The sequence below is a fragment of the Crotalus tigris genome, unplaced genomic scaffold (genome assembly GCF_016545835.1).
Source record: "Crotalus tigris isolate CLP2741 ecotype Arizona unplaced genomic scaffold, ASM1654583v1 scf7180000019500.377444, whole genome shotgun sequence".
Classification (NCBI taxonomy): Eukaryota; Metazoa; Chordata; class Lepidosauria; order Squamata; family Viperidae; genus Crotalus; species Crotalus tigris.
Genome location: NW_024097568.1, coordinates 282,738 through 303,867, shown reverse-complemented (window position 1 = coordinate 303,867; position 21,130 = coordinate 282,738). Strand labels below are relative to the sequence as shown.

Genomic DNA, 21,130 nt, shown 5'->3' with positions numbered 1-21,130 from the left:
AGTCTACAACCTTTTTGAATAACGGCTGAAGGGAGAGACCAACTCAGCAGTCCGTCTGGTTAGAAGGCCAGGGATAACTTAAGGTGTGCTAGAAAATAATGAATCAGACCCAAATAAGACAAGACACTTTATATAAAGAGGGAGATAGCGCATCCCAGCACAGATGGTCCTTTTCTGTAAGTTATTACAGTAAAATCTATAGTGCCTTCAGCGATACTTCATTAGAGGGAATCCTCAACTTACGACCACAATTGAATCTCAAATTTCTGTTGCTAAGCGACACAATAAAGTACGTTTTGCCCCATTTTTAAGACCTTTGTTGCCACGTTTTCTTAGGTGAAACACTGCAGTTGTTGAGTATACAGCCAGCTGTGAAGTGAATCTGGCTTCCCCATTGACTTTGTTGATCAAGGTCGTGAAAGAGGAGCACATGACTCCGGGATACCGCCACCGACATAACTATGAATCGATTGCCAAGTGTCTGAATGTTGATCATCTGGCAACGGGGAAGCTGCAACGGTCATAAATGTGAAAACCAGTCATGTCCCTTTTTTCAGTGCCATTGTAACTTTGAACAGTCACTAAACAAACGGTTGTAAGTCAAGGACGATCTCTGTTGATTTCTAAAATCCAGAGGCCCCTCAACGATGTGTCTCAAAGATAAGCCATCCCAATCGGTTGCAGGAATTGGGTGTGTCTAGTCTAGTGAAAAGAAGGACGAGGGGTGACATGATAGCAGTATTCCAATATCACAAAGGAGAGGGAGTCAAGCTATTCTCCAAAGCACCTGAAGGCAGGACAAGAAGCAACGGATGGAAACTAATCAAGGAGAGAAGCAACCAAGAACTAAGGAGAAATTTTCTGACAGAACAATTAACCAGTGGAACAGCCTGCCTCCAGAAGTTGTGAATGTTCCAACACTGGAAGTTTTTAAGAAGAGACTAGACAGCCATTTGTCTGAAATGGTATAGGGTTTCCTGCCTGAGCACGGGGTTGGACTAGAAGACCTCCAAGGTCCCTTCCAACTCTGTTCTATTCTATTCCATTCCATTCTCCGTTCCTGTTCCTATTCTCCATTTCATTCCATTCCATGTCATAGCATATCACATAATCTTCTGTATCGGGAGTTCTTCTATCTACCAACACATGGTAGATTGGTTTGGTTTGAAAAAGGCAGCGTAATGCTTTATCTTTGGGTAGCCTTGGTTAAAAGAAACCAATGAATGCCCAGTGAAAGCAGGTGGAATAACTCTAATTTCCCTCCTCTTGTTACATGCTTGACCGATGCTGATTTTTTTCTGACTTTCACTTCCCTTTGCTTTCCCAGCTTTGGCAGCAAAGACTTTGTTGAGGTTTTGGCTCAACTTTCCCTGATCCAGTACCCTCCAAATGAGTTGGCCTGCAATTGGCAGAATACATTGGAAAAAAGCCAGGATTTTTTTTTTTAAGCAACTTGACTGCAGGGCCGATCTGAAGCAAAAATAATGTATTTTTCAACCACTTTTACGCTGCGAGCTTGTTGCTCAGCAGACAAACCCCAATCATTATTACTGGGGAAGAGGATGATGCTTTAACCTGTCTCTTTCCAGATCTTCCCTACGTCAGAATTGTTTTAACTTCATCTTTCCATCCTGGTATCTCCTAGTCAGCAATCCTGAGCAAAGTTGCTGGTTCTGTGCTACTGCTAGCTACAAAATTTTGGCTATCCTGAGGCAGAGGGGAATTAATAATACGAACTAGCATAGAGAAAGAAGGACCACAATGATGGTATGAAATGTATCTTTGTTTGCTAGCTGGCTGGCTAGCTTGATCAATCTATCTATCTGTCCATCCATCCATCCATCCATCCATCCACCCATTCATTCATCCATCCAAAGGGAAAGTGTGGGTTCTGTCCCTCCACAATATGTATATACATATGGATAGCACATACATATACATACATATGTAAGCAGACAAACACATGATGTAGCTGAACTGGTCATTGTATTTATTTCATTATGAGCCACCTACAGTGATGAGATGGATAGCATACAAGTTTAATAAATGAATAAAATAAATGCCATGGATGACTTTGGATCAGTCTATCTCTCTTGGTTTTTGGATTAAAAAATAGATAAAAAACCTGCAATAGATCAATGTGGTAGATGATGATCTAAAGCCTTCAATGAATAGACCTCCATCCTGCAGTGGATTGATTCAGACTAAGGGGTGTGTGATACTGTCTGTCTGTCTGTCTGTCTGTCTGTCTATCTATCTATCTATCTATCTATCTATCTATCTATCTATCTATCTATCTATCTATCTATCTCTAATTTGCCGCTCATCTCCCCACATGGTGAGTCTGAATGGCTTACAACACTTAAAGCAATAAAACCATACAAATACGGGTAGTCCTGGACTTGTAACTTTGAACAGTCACTAAATATTATAATGACATTGAAAAAAGTGACTTATGACCATTTTTTACACTTGTGATCGTTGCAGCGTCTCCATGGTCACATGATCAAAATTCAGATAGTTGGCAACTGACTGGTATTTGTGATGGTTGCAGTGTCTCATGTGATCCCCTTTGCAACCTTCTGATAAGCAAAGTGAACAGGGAAATCAGATTCACTTAACAACTGTAGTACTTAACAACAAGAAAAGTCATAAAATGAGGCAAAACTCACTTAAGAAATGTCTCACTTAAGCAATTTTGGGCTCCATTGTGGTTATAAGTTGAGAACTACCTGTACATATATCTAATAAAAATAGCAACAGCACTTAGACTTATATACTGCTTTACAGTGCTTTATAGCCCTTTGTAAGTGGTTTACAGAGTCAGCATCTTGCCTCCAACAATCTGGTTTCTCATTTTACGTACGTTGGAAGGATGGGAGGCTGAGTCAACCTTGAACCGGTGAGGATTGAACTGCTGGTAGTGGGCAGAATTAGCCTGCAATACTGCATTCTGACCACTGTGCCACCATGACTCTTGCAAATACAAATGTATACCAGCAGTTATGCATGTTCGTCATAAGGTACAGTCTGACAGAGTTTCCTAAATTTAAACATTCCCCCAGTTAAGGGCTAAGACACCAAGAACTGCAGAAAATCTACAAAAGTGGTAAGACAAACTTGGATGCAGTGATTGGCATCTAAGAATCTTAACTGGGCAGGTTTCTCCTACTCCATGGCTGTCAATCCAATAGAAATTCTGCAGGCTGTCAAAAGGCAAAAAAAAAAAAGAGCGATAAAACATTCCACAGCTCTGAGTAATCTCCCAGGCTATGTTTGAGCCAGCCCAAAGAGCTGAAATAATCTGTCCAAAGGATGTGAATGCTACAGCTTACATCCCTGGTACTTTTGCCATCTTCCATTCGTCAAAAGGCACTTCAGTCCTCAAGGGGACCATTCCCCCCCCCCCAAGAGAGCACTTATTTTTAGGTTTTGCCTCTTGAGGGTCACATCAGAGACAGATTGCCTTCTCACTGCTGGAAGCCATCTCGGCTGGTCCTGTCAAGTGTGTCTTGCTTTGCCCCAGAACGTCAGTCAGTGTCATCTCTTGTCAATCTCTGTCCGTTCCCAGTAGATTTGAGCATTTTCAGTGTCTAGACCAGGAGTAGGCAACCTTGGCTCTTTTATAACTTGTGGACTTCAATACCCAGAATTCCTGAACCAGCCATGCTGACTCGGGGATTCTGGGAGTTGAAGTCCACAAGTCACAAAAGAGCCAAGGTTGGTCTACCTCTGGTCTAGGCCCAGAGGTGTCCATTCTTGACAACTTTAAGACTTCTGGACTTCAACTCCCAGAATTCCCCAGCCCAGCTATAGACAACCCTGATTTACACCTAGCTGTTCTCTGACTTGTGGTCAGGTATTTTGTGAGATAAACGGGGTGAAATGGATCAGTGGGAATTTCATCCATACCTTATAGTTTCTTGTCTTCCCCGGAAAGCAAAAAGACCATTGAATCCAGATGAGCTTTACTTAACTGTGGCAAGAACGGTCATAAAATGAGGCCAAACTCATTAGCTATCTTGCTTAGCAACAGAAATTTTGGACTCAGTTGTGGTTGTAAGATGAGGACTACCTGTATCTGTTTTTCACGGAAATAGATTAACTTAATGGGTCTCCTTTTATTATTTTTGACAGTTGGAGCTCCAGATTTTTGTTTTCCAGTTCCTACAATTTTTTTTGATCCCTTTATCACTTCTTATGTACCTTTCTATTACCCTAGAACTTTCTAATGCGAAGAAAGCTGCCAGCAGCAAAAGTGCTAGCATTATGGTAATAATTTTTTATATGTTCTTCCTCTTACTTGTCCTCAACAGCAGCAAAATTTACAGCCTAATGTGTTTCTTTATTTCACAGAAGTAGACAAATGCTGTTTTCAGCAGCATTTTTTTTTTTTATCCCCGGCACGAATCTTAAGTCAAGCTTACAGCTTCTCAGCACTGTGGGTAGATACTTTATTGGTTTTTATTGTTGCTTATTTTGTCTTTCAGTTCAACTTTGTGGGGAAACTTTTGGGCCCGCGTGGCAATTCTCTGAAGCGCTTGCAAGAAGAGACATTGACAAAAATGTCAATATTGGGAAAAGGATCCATGAGGGATAAAGCAAAGGTAAAAATGCTGGCCGAAGATCATTAGTGTGTGCACTGTACTGCTGTGTGTGTCTTTCTTCACCAATCCTAGTGTAGCCTGGGGAGAATTAAAGCTAACACAAGTCAAGGTGTATATACAATGACCTATCCCTATTTGCATTCTGCATGCAATTTCCTCTTCCCTCCGTGCATTCCTACCTCAGAGAAAATTCAAGTTTTTGCATGTCTTTTGTGGATAGTTGGAATATATTGTTGACTGTTGCGGGAATTAGTTGCCTAGCAGAGTGATGGCATGAGGGAAAAACTACTTGTGCCTAGTTGTTTTGGCGTGCAATGCCTTATAGCGCCATCTTGAGGGGAGGAGTTGAAACAGTTTATGTCCAGGATGTGAGGGGTCTCTAGATCAGAGTTCTCCAATCTTTCTGGGCTCATGGCCCGGAGGGGAGAGCAGCTTCCAAATTACTGCGTGCACTGCGTAGTACTAGTGGCTGTGTTCGTGCATGCCCTGGCGCCATGCACATGTGCAAACTGCTGCACACCCTCGCGGCGGCTAGCGACTATGCGCAAATACCCCGCACTAGCAGCCTGTTCGTACATGCACAAATGGGGCATGCCCCCCCATGCTACCGTCCCGTTCACGTGAATGCACAAACAGGGCCACGGGCGTTAGCGCGAGTGGGGAATGTGCGCCCACACGTGTGTGCCCTGGCCAGCCATTTCTGCAGCCCACTGGCCAAGAGCCCACAGCCCGCTATCAGGCTGCAGCCCATAGGTTAAGGACCCCTGCTCTATATATTTTCTCAGCCCTCTTTCTGGCTCATGCAGTATACAGGTCCTCAATGGAAGGCAGGCTGGTAGCAGTTGTTTTTTCTGCAGTTCTGACTATCTGTTGAAATCAGCGTCTTGTTTGGTTGCAGTGCCAAACCAGATGTCATGGTTCCAACAGATGAAACTCTTCTAAGAACTCCAGGGCATTGTTTACCTTAAATAAATCTTTTATTCCAGTAGCATAATATCATCACTGCATAATCAAAGCCAAAAAACTGAATTCCCCTCCCCTGGGTACATAGTATCAAAGCACAATTCCCTCCTCCAATTAACTGTCATAAATCACATTCCCCAATTAGCTTGAAGCACAGGCCTCCTCTCCAGTTCTCCAGCCTGCCCATTCCTTATCAGCTTTGGGCTCCATAACCTTGATTCTCACGCTATGCTTAGTGTTGTTATGTCTAACTGGACTCTCGTTCACTTCCCCCCTCCCAGCATCATCTAACTCCAAAAGCGAAAGGAAAAAGATGGCTACATTTCCATCTGTTGTCAATGCAAAAACATCCAAAGTTAGCAGCGTTGACACCAGATAGTTATAAAGGTGCAAATGATAGACTCAGTAATTCCTTTGTAGAACTGTATCCAGCAACTCCTTGAGCTTTCTGACTTGGGAAGAACATTCTTTTTTGTGCTTTTTTTTTCTTTTTCTTTTTTTTTGATGACATTTTTAATGTCAGGTGCCCATTTTAAGTCTTGAGATATTGTAGAATCTAGAAACTCGACGGTCTCTACTGTTGAAACTGTGTTGTTAAGTATTGTAAGAGGTGGTAGCATAGGAGGGCTTCTGCTAAAGTCTATCATCATTTCTACAGTTCTGAGTGTGTTTCAGTCACCCTTGTCTTTATCTGCCCTTGTCTGAATCAGCAAGGAGTGTCCGTAATCCTCTTGTTCACTTTGCTTGACAGTCCCCCATTAGCATACAATAACTTTATTACAGTTTTCATTGGCACTCTTATCTTTCAATGCTCCAACACTGGAAGTTTTTAAGAAGAGACTGGACAGCCATTTGTCCGAAATGGTGTAGGGTTTCCTGCCCGAGCAGGGGGTTGGACTAGATGACCTCCAAGGTCCCTTCCAACTTTACTACTATTACTAGAGTGCTGTCAGAGTATCCTGGATGCTCTTTAGACCATCTAGCAGAGCCTGTGAGGCTTGTTTACCAGGTGGTTTGTTTGTTTGTTTGTGTATTTCTGAGCTGTGTTCACACTTAAATTGTTCAGTATATCAGGGCTTGCGTTGTTTCCCATGGGGAGACAATTAGAGTCTAATAGCTCTCACTCTTAAAAAAGGATTTTCTGAAAGCTGGCTTCGCTTTTTCCAGATTAATTTTATTACTTGCAGCTCCTACTCTGTTCTGTTTGTGGACTTTGCTAAATTGCCTAAAAAGTAAAGAATTCTCTTCATCTTTCAAAAGCTGCCTTCGTTAGTTGCAAGTAAGACAGCACTGGAATGCAGATAGGGGATGGAACAGCCTGATGCCACAAATAAAGAAGCTGAGAAGCTAATAGGAGCAAAGACTTTATATCTTTCCTTCTACCCATTTTTTGTTAACAAGCCTCAAACTGCCAGTCTTGATGTGTTAACTTGCTCGATTTACGTGGGCTTGTCAATTGATCCCATTACTTTTGTTGTAAGTTTCAGAATAAAAAGATTGCTACCTAGAAGTTGTTTTTGAGTGACATATGCCTAAGTAGCTCATAATTACAACACAAACCAAGAGCAGATGCAAGAACTTTTAACAAGGCCAGTCAAATGTGGGTCTGTGGTCCTTTTCAGAAAAAGAGTGCAGTGTATTTTTAATACACCCTAACTAGAACAATAATATAGAAACACTTCTGAACATACCATATTTTCGGCGTATAAGGCGATCTGGCATATAAGACGACCCCCGACTTCACTGACTTCGGCACTGAGTTGCATGCCTAGAAAGTCGTCTTATACGCCGGAAACTACCATTATTTCCGGCGTATAAGATGACAGTCGTCTTATACACCGGAAAATACGGTACATAGACTAGAAATGTAAAAGACTATTCAGTATGCCAGGAGTGTCTGATGTACTTGGGGGCGAGGAATGTCCTTAAATACCCCCTCTTTCAATCATTAGTAATACTGCTCTGTACTTCTAGTTTTGTTTTTCCCCAATCAGCACCCATTTATCTTAATTTACAAACAGTCTTTTATCTACCATAAATGCCGGCGTACAAGGCGACCCGGCATATAAGACGACCCCCGTCTTTATAGCCGGGCCGCATTCCTAGAACGTCGTCTTATACGCCGGAAACTACCAGTATTTCCGGCATATAAGACGACTCGGCGTATAAGACGACCCCCGTCTTTGGCGCCGATTTCAGCGCTCACGGAAGTCACCGTATACGCTGACATTTACGGTAATTCTCTGTAAAACATAATGCTATATGCCTTTAATAAAATAAACACAGTGGCTCACGTAAGTACAGTGGAAAATAGAAGGGTTTTTTTGTGTGTGTGTGTATGTGTGTGTGTAGATATAGATACCCACAGACACACATTCCATTTTCCAATATATCTGGGTGGGCCACTGTATTTATTTTACTAAATACTCATGGTAGGTAGGTAGGAAGGTAAGTAGATGAAAGAAAGAAAGAAAGAAAGAAAGAAAGAAAGAAAGATTCTGAGGTTGCGTGCTTATTTATCAAATATGTTGCAAGTAGATGGGGTCGAAATACCAAAAGACATTTTGTTCCAGACCTTCCTTTACCTCCCCTGTTTTAACCTGTCTCTGTGGTTTATCCGTGATTACCTATATGTGTTGAAAGGGTCAATGGCATCTGCTAAGCATCGGCAATATTTCAGTTGCCAGGCAACAGAGATAAGATAGAATGGTAAAATAGAGGAAGTAGAGCAGAAATAGAACACTTGGTGAGGGAAAAGTGTTGTGAAAAAGATGAAACTTAAGCAGACTTATGTTATAGGCTAGAGGTTGGTGGCATTTCATAGTTGGGGGGGAAATGAAGTCACGTCATGGACTCGTTGGGTGCCTCTTTTGGTGTGATCAAGTGGGATGAATGAGGTTGTCCAGCTTTATTAAAGCCGGCACTAAAATACTTAGCTGGTTGACAGCTCTAGAGGGTAACCAAATTCTGTTCATTTCCAGAAAGTCTGGGAGATAGTTATTTTTTTCTTCAGTCGTGGTAGGTCGATGCATAAGCAAATAAGCAACTTTTAACTCAGAATGCAAAGTGCACCTTTTTCTAAGAGCATGGCAGGATTTTGAGAATTCTCATAAGGCTGGGGGTTCTTTAGAAGATGCCTAACTCCATCTTGTTCCAGCCCCAATTACAAGGGCAATGGTATACAATCCAATGTATTTTTGATGTAAGAAATTTGTAGATTGTAGATTTGTTGAGCAGCTATTGAATGGAACCATGAGAGGATTATTGGCAAAGTTCAATCTAAATCAGGATTCTCTCTCTGGTACCATATAATAGTTTTTCTCAATCTTGGTCACTTTAAGATCTCTGGACTTCAACTCCCAGAATTGCTTGCTAGGAATAATGGGTGTTGAAGTCTAAAGAGCTTAAAGTGCCTAAGGTTGAGAAATAGCGCCCATATAGACCCTTGTTATTAAAGGCCTAAGGCCTAGTTTGTACTCATAAAATTGGCTTGGTTACAGGTTAGAAAGGGCTCAAATGTGGCCATATGTCAAGGACTACCTGTATACTATAAAAGATTAGCGGAGTGGGCCCTATGGTATCTTAGAATTATTTAGTTAAATGATGGGACTCCATATGGTGTATTTGTTTCCAGATTCATTTTGGTTCATTATATGCAACATTCCCGTTTTCTCCACCCTCCCGACCCCTTTGTTGTTATTAGTTGCAAAGTCATGTCTGACCCATCACAACCCCATGGACAACGTTCCTCCAGGCCTTCCTATCCTCTACCATCTTCTGGAGTCCATTTAAGTTCACACCTACTGCTTCAGTGACTCCATCCAGCCACCTCATTCTCTCTTGTCCCATTCTTCTATTGCCCTCAATCTTTCCCAGCAGTAGGCTCTTCTCCAGTGAGTCCTTCCTTCCCATTAGGTGGCCAAAGTACTTGAGTTTCAACTTCAGGATCTGGCCTTCTAAAGAACAGTCGGGCTTGATCTCCTCTAGGACTGACCAGTTTGATCGCCTTGCAGTCCAGGGGACTCGCAGGAGTCTTCTCCAGCACCATAGTTCAAAGGCCTCAATTCTTTGGCGCTCGGCCTTTCTTATGGTCCAACTTTCACAGCCATACATTGCAACTGGGAAAACCATGGCCTTGACTATACGCACTTTTGTTGGCAGGGTGATGTCTCTGCTTTTTAGTATGCTGTTTAGTATGTTTAATATGTTTACTCCTAGCAATGTGTAAAAACTATTCCTGATAATGGTGACTTCTTGCATTTTTCCATGCAGTGGTTTCATATGTCATTTTTCCGTCTTCCTAGGAAGAGGAGTTGAGGAAAAGTGGAGAAGCAAAGTACTTTCATTTAAACGATGATTTGCATGTTCTCATCGAAGTGTTTGCCCCACCAGCTGAAGCCTATGCCAGAATGGGACACGCGCTGGAAGAAATTAAGAAATTTCTCATTCCTGTAAGTACAGATCACGGCCATTGTTTTTTTTTCTTTCTCTTTTTCTTTTTTCCTTCCTTCCTTTCTTCCTTCCTTCCTTCTTTCCTTTCCTTTCCTTTCCTTTCTTTTCTTTTCTTTTCTTCAATTTCTATGCAATGATACCCATTGCAGGTGATTTAGATAATTTTCCGAAACCTGCTACTTATAAGTAGATTTAACTATTAGACACTGGCCTGACCATTTTATTGGTCACTTTAATCAGGCAGTTAGTTTTCTCCATATACCTGCATGGAAATTTTTGCAATTAATGAGTGTGTAGCAGCAGGCAATCCACTTGAGTGTGGTTTGTTCATGTTGTAGATTATTAGCACAAATACTTCTTGATTACCTCCCACGGCTGATAAATTTAAAAAAAAAACCACACAATTTCAAAACACCATAAAAGCAGAAAACATTAAGATGATAGAAAGCAGCCTACAGAATAGAAGTATTAAAATAATTAAAATAGTTTAATGGCCTAGCATAAAAGTTTTGCAGAACCATGCAAAAAGAGAAGAGAATACCAAATGAGATAGCCTTTTATAGTCATCTCAAGGATTGAAATATCTTGCATGTACAGGAAACCCTTATTAGACTCCAGTTTATTTTGGCTTCAGTAGACAATATATGTATTTGGACATTTCTCCAAGATAATGGATTTCACTCATTGTATCCGTCCTATTATAAATGGTTCACTGAATTTTACATTAATTCTGCCAATTTATGTCACTGACATCAATTATGCAGATGGTGTACATTTGGATTGAATTTAATGGTAATTTAAAATTTAACAGTTACCTCCTACCCAGGAATATGCTAAATTGAGTTTTACTGTGTATTCCAAACCATTTGGCATGTAGTCTACCACATATATACATGCAAATAAGATGAGAATTTTCTGTGTCAAAATACACCCCCAAAATTAGGTTCAGTTTATGCACAAATAGGCTTTTTTGCGTATATACGGTAACACTTTAAAAAGTACCCATATATCTTGTATTTCCTCACATATAAGCCTATCCAAAGATAAGCTGACCCTCACAGTTTTAACTACAATGCCATGAAAAATGGATAATCCATGGATTATCCACAGCTAAGCTAATTATTTAAAATTAAAACATATGAAAATTTTGAGAGTTGAGTTATCTGTGAGTGGCACTTTTCTACTGTTTTTAGGTTAAAAGGGGTCAGCTTATTGGTAGATGGGCTTATATGTAAATGTATATAGTCATTTCAAGATTCTATACATTTTGTAATTCCCTAAAAAACAGTCATAGAACTATCATTATAAAGACATGATTCTATACATTTTGTAATTCCCTAAAAAACAGTCCTAGAACTATCATTATAAAGACATGATAAATGTGTATTTTAGTAATTAGAAATGAATGCATTCCTAAGTCTTCTGAACCTTAGATAACTCTTGCACTTTTGCAATGAAATGACAGTGTTGTGAAGAAGCCTGAAATTCATGTGTGCTGTTTGGGGGCTAAAAATAATATGTAAGTTACTTGTTACATAACATTTACTGCACATTGGCAATCCCTAAGGCTGTTTCATTACATTAAAATTGTGGAGGAAGATAAAGAATGCCAGGATTGTAGCTGAGTTGAAGATCCTTTCTACTATCCTACATTCTCCAGGATGATGACAATGCAGGTATTCCTTGACTTACGACCACAGTCGAGCCCGATATTTCTGTTGTTAAGTGAGATGTTTTATCAAGCGAGTTTCGCCGTATTTTGCGACTGTTCTTGCCACAGTTGCTAAGTGAATCACTGTAGCGGTTTAGTTAGTAACACGGGTTGTTAAATGAATCTGGCTTCCCCATTGACTTTCCAAAAGGTGATCACATGACCCTGGGACAGTGCAAGCGCCATAACGTCTGGCACTTTCCAAGCATCTGAATTGTGATCATAGGACAATGGGAATGCTGCAACAGTTGTGAATGAGACAAACGGTCATAAGTCACTTTTTTTCCCCAATGCTGTTATAACTTTAAAAGGTCAATGAAGGAAGTAAGTCAAGGACTATCTGTATCTACTAATCTCTACCGTGTTCCCCCACAAATAAGACCCGGTCTTAGGTAGGTAGGTAGGTAGGTAGGTAGGTAGGTAGGTAGGTAGGTAGGTAGGTAGGTAGGTAGATAGATAGATAGATAGATAGATAGATAGATAGATAGATAGATAGATAGATAGATAGATGTAGGTAGGTGGGTAGCTAATAGGTAGGTAGGTAGGTAGGTAGGTAGGTAGATAGATAGATAGATAGATAGATAGATAGATAGATAGATAGATAGATAGATAGATAGATAGATAGATAGATGTAGGTAGGTAGTAATAGGTACATAGGTAGGTAGATGTAGGCAGGCAGGCAGGCAGGCAGGCAGGCAGGCAGACAGACAGACAGACAGATAGATAGATAGATAGATAGATAGATAGATGTAGATAAGTAGGTAGGTAGTAGTAGGTAGGTAGGTAGGTAGGTAGATGTAGGCAGACAGACACAGATAGGTAGGTAGGTAGGTAGGTAGATAGGTAGGTAGTAATAGGTACATAGGTAGGTAGGTAGATGTAGGCAGGCAGGCAGGCAGGCAGACACAGATAGATAGACAGACAGACAGACAGACAGATAGATAGATAGATAGATAGATAGATAGATGTAGGTAGGTAGATAATAGGTAGGTAGGTAGGTAGAGAGAGAGAGAAAGAGATCCTCCGAAAGAGGCAGGAGGTCTTATTTTCGGGCGATGTCTTATTTATTTCCCCAACACCTACCTCGCCTTGTGATGGTGGCACCGACAGCCCCATCTAGCAAGAGCTCATGTGGCTGCTGGCCCACTGCTGCGGCCACTTGTGGCAGGAGGCCGTGTGGCTCGCCCTGAGGCAGGGGGTGGAACTACCCAAACACTTTTCACCCAGATGGAGAAATGATGGAGACTGGAAGTTTCGTCTCCTTGCAAATGGGGCACTTGGAGTCGGAGTGAATTGCTTGGTTTCTAAGTGCCCCATTCACAAGCAGATGAAGCTTCCAGTCTCCCTCTGGGTGAAAAATGCGCAGCACATCTGGATCACCTGCCTCCTCCCCCCTCCCCCCACCTCTGCCTCCACGCTCAGACTTACCTGCGCTGAGCCAAGGGGCTGGCGGGTTGCGTCTGCTGCCAGACACTGTCAGTCCCTACACCGGGGGTAGCCATGCTGGCTCAGGAATTCTGGGAATTGAAGTCCACAAGTTATAAAAGAGCCAAGGTTGCCTACCCCTGGCTTAGAATCTTATTTATTTTTTAAACTAATCAAAGAGAGAAGCAACCTAGTTAGAACAATTAATCAGGGGAATAATCTGCCTCCAGAAGTTTTGAATGCTCCAACACGGGAAGGTTTTAAGAAGAGACTGGACAGCCAGCACAAGCAGCGGCGAGCGTATAGCGCAGGGGTAGGCAACCTTGGCTCTTTTATGACTCGTGGACTTCAACTCCCAGAATTCCTGAGCCAGCATGGCTCAGCTTGGAACCCTCTCCCTTTCCCCTCAGCATGGCTGGCTCAGGAATTCTGGGAGTTGAAGTCTACGAGTCATAAAAGAGCCAAGGTTGCCTACCCCTGCGCTACACGCTCGCCGCTGCTTGTGCTGTCCATGTGCCCCCCCCTCCCGGCCTTGTTTTTAGGGTAGGGTAGGGTGGATTTTGTTTTCGGGGAAAACACAGTAGTATCTCTAAATTAATATTGTTTCACTGGTGTTGCAGTGCTTGTTCAATGGTTTGTACTAAATCCTCCTTGTAAATGATTTTCAGTATTTGTTTGGAAAATGGTTACGTGTGTTAAAATAGCAGCGAGCACACCAGAAAAATGAAAATTATCTTGCCACTTCCTAGGAAATGAATATCAGAACGAGAGACCGAGGCTCAGCGCAAAATTTCCTCTTGTTCTATTGATTCTTCTGTGACTTAAAAGCTTTGCTTCTTCTTAAAATACAGGCCTAATTATGTGTAACTGGAGATTAACATTAGCCTATGGATACGTGTGTCCTTTATTACCTTAAAATCCGGGCATTGTGAGTCCTTAGAGATTTGCGATTCGTGCATTTATAGCTAACATTTCTGATGTTTTCAGCGGACAAATATATATATATATATATATATATATATATATGAATAAAAATGCAACTGGTTCTATGTTTTTTGTGCCTTTTCAAAGCCACAATGAAGGCATGAGCTTTTATATGAAAGTTGACATGCCTCTCTTTCTTTTCCCCTCCCCCCGATAGTCTTTTGGATTTTTCTAGACAAATGTTTTCAATCTGTTCTTCCAGTTGTTCAGTTAATGAAGTGTTTAGCAATCTTGACAGGATTTATGAATTTAGTATCCAGGGGTAACATTTCTTTAGTAGGAAAAGAAACCAATCTAGAGTCCCCGTGGGGGTAAGATGAAAGAAACCATATTGGCTTCCTTCATCCTCCTTTATACAATGTTATCTAACTCAATTAGAGAATATTCTGCAATAGAAATTGAGCTGTGAAGAGCTAACATCAGTTCATTGATCGATTCCCCCCCCCATCCTGCATGTGGAAGAACACATCTTATATATGTAAGATTATTAAAATATCTTTTTTTAGAATGGGGAGGCATTCTGGGAACTGAACGAATCCATGCAGTTCTCTTGAAAAAAGGCAGTCAATGGAGAATAGAAAAGTTTATTGTTTGTTTCTTACTTGTGGCATGGCACCTTCTACTTGGAGGGTTTTTTCCAAGGTTCTTAAAATGAACTTAAAATCACAAAGAAGAGGGGGTCAGGTTGTGCACCAGAGCACCAGAGGGAAGGATAAGAAACAATGGTAGGAAGCTGACCAAAGAGAGAAGCAACCTGGAATTAAGGAGAAATTTCCTGACAGTGAGGACAATCAACCAGTGGAACAGCTTGCCTCCAGAAATCGTGGGCGCTCCATCACTGGAGGTTTTTAAGAAGAGTCTAGACCAGTGGTTCTCAACCTGTGGGTTGGGACCCCATTTGGGGCCAAACGACCATTTCATGGGGGTCGCCAAACAACGCAGTCCGCCATTTTTTTCCCCCTTTTCCTTAGCTGTGCTACTCCCTTTTACTCTATTGGCTTTTGAAAGCCAATAGAATAGACTGTCTTGAATAGAGTCTAATTCTATTGGCTTTCAAAAGCCAATAGGAATTGTCCAGGCTGTCTCTGCCCTGCTGAGCCCGCCAAAAGTCCCATTCTGCAAACAGTGTTGCACCAGTTGAGTAGTCCTCGACTTACGACCGGTTGAGTACTCCTCGACTTACGACCGGTTGCAGGTCGTGGCATTAAAAAGGTTGAGAACCACTGGTCTAGACATTCATTCACATGTCTGAGACAGTATAGGTCAGTGGTGGCGAACCTATGGCACGGGTGCCAGAGGCGGTACTGAGAGCCCTCTCTGTGGGCACGCGCACCGTCACCCCAGTCCTAGGCCTTCAGCTGGGTTTTATAAAACCTTTTTGCTTTAGGCCTCCACTGCCATGTGCAAAAAAAAAAAAGAGGTTCAATCTAATAGTCAATTTCAACTTCTCGCAAGAAAAAAAATCTTGCAAAGTTAGATTTGATTGATTGAACTTTTTAGTCCCATCCACTCTGCCGTTACCTCTGCAGCCACGTCCACCCAATGGGCCACACCCACCCGGCACCGAACGATGCATAAGTGGGTTTTGGGTTACAGTTTGGGCACTCGGTCTCTAAAAGGTTCGCCATCACTGCTATAGGTCCTCCTGCTCGAGCAGAGGGCTGGACTAGAAGACTTCCAAGGTCCCTTCCAGCTCCTATTCTATTCTATTCTATTCTATTCTATTCTATTCTATTCTATTCTATTCTATTCTATTCGTCTTGTAAATGAAGAATTCAGCCTATGCTACACATTAACAGCTTATATTAAGTATTCCTAACTGCATTTGGAAACTGTTTTCAAACAACTGTTGTGTTCATTGCATTTGTATTATCTAATAGGCAGTTCCCACCAGACCAATCTCAAAGCTCTTGATCTATCTTAAGATCTTTCTTCTTCATTCTACAACAGTGTTTCTCAACCAGAGCAACTTTTAAGATTTAAGAATTTTAAGAATTCTCCAACCAGCATGTGAAGTTCACCCATCTTAAGGTTACTCAAGTTGAGAAACGCTGTTCTATATAAAAAACGAGGCTGAAATAAGCCATATAGAGCAGAACCTTAACTGATATGGTTTATCTTGAGTTATGATGTGTTTGTCTTCCACAATCAATGCTCAGTAAATCTTATACATCCGATAGGATATTTGTAGCTTGGGGTTGAACTGTAAGGTCCTCAATGTTCTCTGAGTTTGGCTGTTTTCTTGCTGATGTTTTGTAACCCAACTAGGTAACGTTATCAATGCGCTGATGGTACTACCTAATTGGGTGATGAAACGTCTGCAAGAAAACAACCAAGCCCAGAGAGCACCAAGGACCTCATAGTATTGCACATCCCTTATTTATGGATGCTGCTGCTTACACTGGACATTGTCTGTATTTCATGGAGGGTTCGGTAAGGACGATGTATGTGGGATGTGTAAGGGACAATATGCTTGGTTGCTGGGTTGTGGGAAGGGCAGTCTCCTTGACACTATACCAGGTGTAGGCAACCTGGGCTCTCTTATGGCTCGTGGACTTCAACTCCCAGAATTCCTGAGCCAGGTTGGCTCAGGAATTCTGGGAGTTGAAGTCCATGAGTCATAAAAGAGCCAAGGTTGCCTACCTCTGCACTATACAGAGCAAATGTGCATGACCTGGTTGATTACCGTCTGTCTTATCAGACTATGCTTAAATACTGCTTTGGCAACTGCAGTTCTTAACATTTCATTTGATTTGAGGACTGCATTTCTGGGATTTCTGGAGAATGGAAGTTACAAACAAGTTTACAGCAGGCAATTTAAAGAAAGCTGGTCTGTAAAGGGCTGTTGACCACAGCAAATAATAAAGTCTGTAATACAGGAACATTAAACCCCTTCCCATAAGATTCGGAGGACAAACAGGAGGAAAAACACCGTCGCTTGATCCAGCAAGAGACACTTCTTGCATTTTTTTTCTCCCACTCACCAGCTTAAAGTAAGCTTAAAAGAGAGAGAGAGAGAGAGAAAAAAAAAAGAGAGACTTTCAGGCTTGGATTTCTTAAATCCTGTGGAATACTTTCTTTCAGATGTTTGTTTTGCAGCATTTTTTTGTTATCAAAGTGTTGAATCAGGTTTGTACAAAAAAATAATAAAAAAATAAGTCTGCACCAGTTCTACGGCTCTCCGCTCTTATAACTATAGAACCATGAAATTAAAAAAAAAAAAATGCTTTTAAGGCTTTGACAAGGAGTGTTTCTTCAACAGCGAGATGTCTTTTTCTTCCCCTTTCTTCTTTTTTTCTGTTCCAGGACTACAACGATGAAATCCGACAAGCACAGTTGCAGGAATTAACTTACTTGAATGGAGGCTCAGACAATGCTGAAGTTCCGGTCGTCCGGGGAAAGCCTCCTTTAAGAACACGGGGAGGCCTATCTCCTGCTTTGGCAAGGTAAGCAGCTGGGGGGGGGGGAGAGATCAAATTTTGGGCTGTTGGCTAAAGGCTCACTTTACAGGGTTTTTGCAGCATCTTGCGGTCATGTGGCTGCGGTTTTCAGTGATCTTTCAATGATCCATCGAAATTTAGCAGTAATAAAAGAGTTCCCCTCGGACATTATCTCATTGTACGGAGGTAAATATTTATTAAATTCACAAATGCTCCAGCACTACAGATGGGGGTTCAGAATGGGGAATCGGGAAAATTGTTGCTGTGAGTTGCGAGGTCGGGTCCAACCCATCGCAACCCCATGGACAACATTCCTCCAGCCCAGGGGTAGGCAACCTTGGCTCTTTTATGACTCGTGGACTTCAACTCCCAGAATTTCTGAGCCAGCATGGCTCAGCTTGGAAATCTATCCCTTTCCCCTCAGCATGGCTGGCTCAGGAATTCTGGGAGTTGAAGTCCACGAGTCACAAAAGAGCCAAGGTTGCCTACCCCTCCTCCAGGCCTTCCTGTCCTCTACCATCTTCTGGAGTCCATTTAAGCTCACGTCTTCTGCTTCAGTGACTCCATCCAGCCACCTCATTCTCTGTCGTCCCCTTCTTCTATTGCCCTCCATCTTTCCCAGCATTAGGCCCTTCTCCAGTGAGTCCTTCCTTCTCATTAGGTGGCCAAAGTGGGGAAATTTTTAGCTGACACCAAATACTTCAAGAAGTTGGAAACAAAAGGGAGATTGCTGTGGTCTAGGAAAGGATATTTAGCCAGGAAAAAAAAGAGATGGTGAAAAGAATCAAAAGCAATTGTAGAATGAGGCAACGAGGACAAAACTAAATTAAATAAAGAAATAAAAATCCTAGCTTTACTCACGTACTCCTGCTGTCTGAAGTAAGGAGAATTAATTAAGGAAGAGATTTTAATTTAAAAGAAGAAACCCAACTCCATAGTAGTTGGAACTGCCAGTATTTGCCAACACTTTCTAGTAGAGAGAAGTTGCCTGAAACTAAGCCTCTTGTCCCAGTGACCAACCCAGATTGGATACTCCCAATATTGGCGTGCAAAAACTGTGGTGTAGTTTTTAGATGCAGGAAAAATTGGAAAAACCTTCCAAGATTGCTAAGCAGATATATACAGTGATACCTCGGTACTCATCATTAATTGATTCCGAGAGGTGCAATGAGTACCAAACATATTTTTCCCCTAAGAAATAATCTAGTGAGTCACAAGGCAGCCGACACCAACAAGTTCTAGTTTGTGTTACCAAACAAACGATGAATACAGGGACACAACATTCGCATCAAAATGCACTGAGTGCCAACTTTGATGAGTTTCAAAGCAGCTGAATTATCAAGGGACCACCGTATATCTTTATGTGTATTATTGATTAATCCAGAAGACAAAATAGTTCAAATATAAAATAGAGAGGAAATAGAGGATCAGCGGTGAAGATAACAGAAACATAAATCCTATTCTCATAACATTTTTTAAAGAATTTTCTCTCAGCTGTCACCTGTGAGCTTAGTTATTGCCTGTTATTGATCATTATCGATTGCTGTTTTTATCTTGGGTTTTTGTTTTGCTTTACAAGCTGCCTACAGTCCCATTGTTCAGTTCGGACCATCGTATAAATCCTTTAGATGAAATAAATAAATAAATAAATGCATCAGGCAAACAAAGTCTTCCTGCAAATCTTAAGAAAGGTTTTTGCACGCCGCTGGTTGAAAAAGAAAATCGGGAGATTTTTCAGGGGAAAAATGTGATTGTTTTCTACTCTCTCTGATTTGTTGGGAGAGATAGCATCTAGGAGTGATAGGGGCATACACGTGTTGTAGATTATGAACTATTATCCTTGTCTAGCCATCTGCATGACACGAAAGGCTGAGCTGCGGTTATAAGAAACAAAAAGGTTCACATTTGATGCATTGATCGCTGGAGTAATCTTCAAAGCGCTCACCGTCTTGTCTTTATCGGCTGCTACGTGCAAAAAGAGAAAAGAGAGAGAAAGAAATCCTGCAGATACTGTATGCTTCTATGTCTTCTGTTGGCCCTTTAATCTGCTTTTCTTCTTTTTTAAGACCATACCTTGAATTAGCCAGGCTGTCGGCCCTTGATCTGCTACTGAAGAACAGAGCTGCTGCTAGCCTCTTATTTTTCTTTTTTTTTTAAAAAAAAAACAGATTTTTTTTTCTTTTGCTTTGGTTAAAATCCATTAAGTTTTGTTTCTGGAGCATTAAAATAAGCATTCGGAGGTCTTCTTCTTCTTCTTCTTCTTCTTCTTCTTCTTCTTCTTCTTCTTCTTCTTCTTCTTCTTCTTCTTCTTCTTCTTCTTCTTCTTCTTCTTCTTCTTCTTCTTCTTCTTCTTCTTCTTCTTCTTCTTCTTCTTCTTCTTCTTCTTCTTCTTCTTCCTCTTCCTCTTCCTCTTCCTCTTCCTCTTCCTCTTCCTCCTCCATGTGATATCCCCCTATTCCCAGAAGCAGGCAAAAAAAAAGTGATATTTATTAGTGACATAATCTCTATATCCACGCAGTTGTGTACGTTCAGGCTCCTTCTGAAGAAACAAACGGAATTAATATTTTTGCAAGGTTTTTTTTTTTCACCCAAAGGGTAGTTGCATAGCTCTCTGACCCGGTAGATTGCATTTTTCCTCTAATGCATTTCATCATGCGTATCTATCAAGCGCACAAGACTGGGTTCTACCTTTGTTAAAGCATTTCGTGTGGCAGTTTGCATCTCTTACCCCAGCCAGGTTTGGGGAGATGCCCACCGCAGATGAGATGTATGTGATGAAATACAGTGGGGAGGACTTGTAATCAATCATCTAAAATTGGAAGCGTATATCACCATCCATGGGGAAAAAAAAAAAGCATGGTTCTCTTAATGAGCGGTCGAGAAGATCATTATCAGTCGCCAAGTTACTGGTCTATTTTTTCCTTTCCTAAACAATTACATCAGATTTGCTTTTTGACCGTGGCTTGGAAGTATCCGGTAGATTCATACACTAATCTCATTTGTTGCTCAGAGTGGTTTACCAAAAAGAAAAGAAAAATACAGACATACGGGTAGTCCTCGGCTTACAACAATTTGTTTAGTGAACCTTCAGAGTTACAGCAGTATTTAAAACTTTTATCGACCGTTCCCCATGGTCGCATGATCAGAATTTGGATACTTGGCAACTGGCATGCACTTAACGACCGTTGCGTTGTTCTAGGGTCACTTTTGCTACCTCCTGATGAGCAAACTCAATGGGGGGAGCCAGGTTCACTTAACAACTGTGTTCCTAATTTAACAGCTGCAGTGATTCACTTAACAGCTGTGGTGGAGGAAAGGTCATAAAATGGGGCAAGACTTAGCCTGCAGGAATTTTGGGTCCAGTTGTGATCGTAGATCGAGGACTTGCGTGTATTTTGTTATTTTTTTCATACCTCTTAATTTTCACTTCCACTTAAGCCAGTGGTTCTCAACCTTTTTAATGCCGCGACCCCCCAACTGGTCGTAAGTCGAGGACTACTCAACCGGTCGTAAGTCGAGGACTACTCAACTGGTGCAACACCGTTTGC

The 21,130-nt window shown here is 41.5% G+C and overlaps 1 protein-coding gene across 1 annotated transcript in view; it reads left to right on the top strand.

Moving 5' to 3' along the window:
- KHDRBS3 (KH RNA binding domain containing, signal transduction associated 3) overlaps positions 1-21,130 on the top strand; it is a 106,586-nt gene that overhangs the window by 51,170 nt on the left and 34,286 nt on the right. The window contains exons 3-5 of the mRNA XM_039362976.1: positions 4,491-4,607; positions 9,875-10,021; positions 17,449-17,588. Coding sequence (XP_039218910.1) covers positions 4,491-4,607; positions 9,875-10,021; positions 17,449-17,588 — 404 coding nt within the window. The remainder of the gene's footprint in view (positions 1-4,490; positions 4,608-9,874; positions 10,022-17,448; positions 17,589-21,130) is intronic.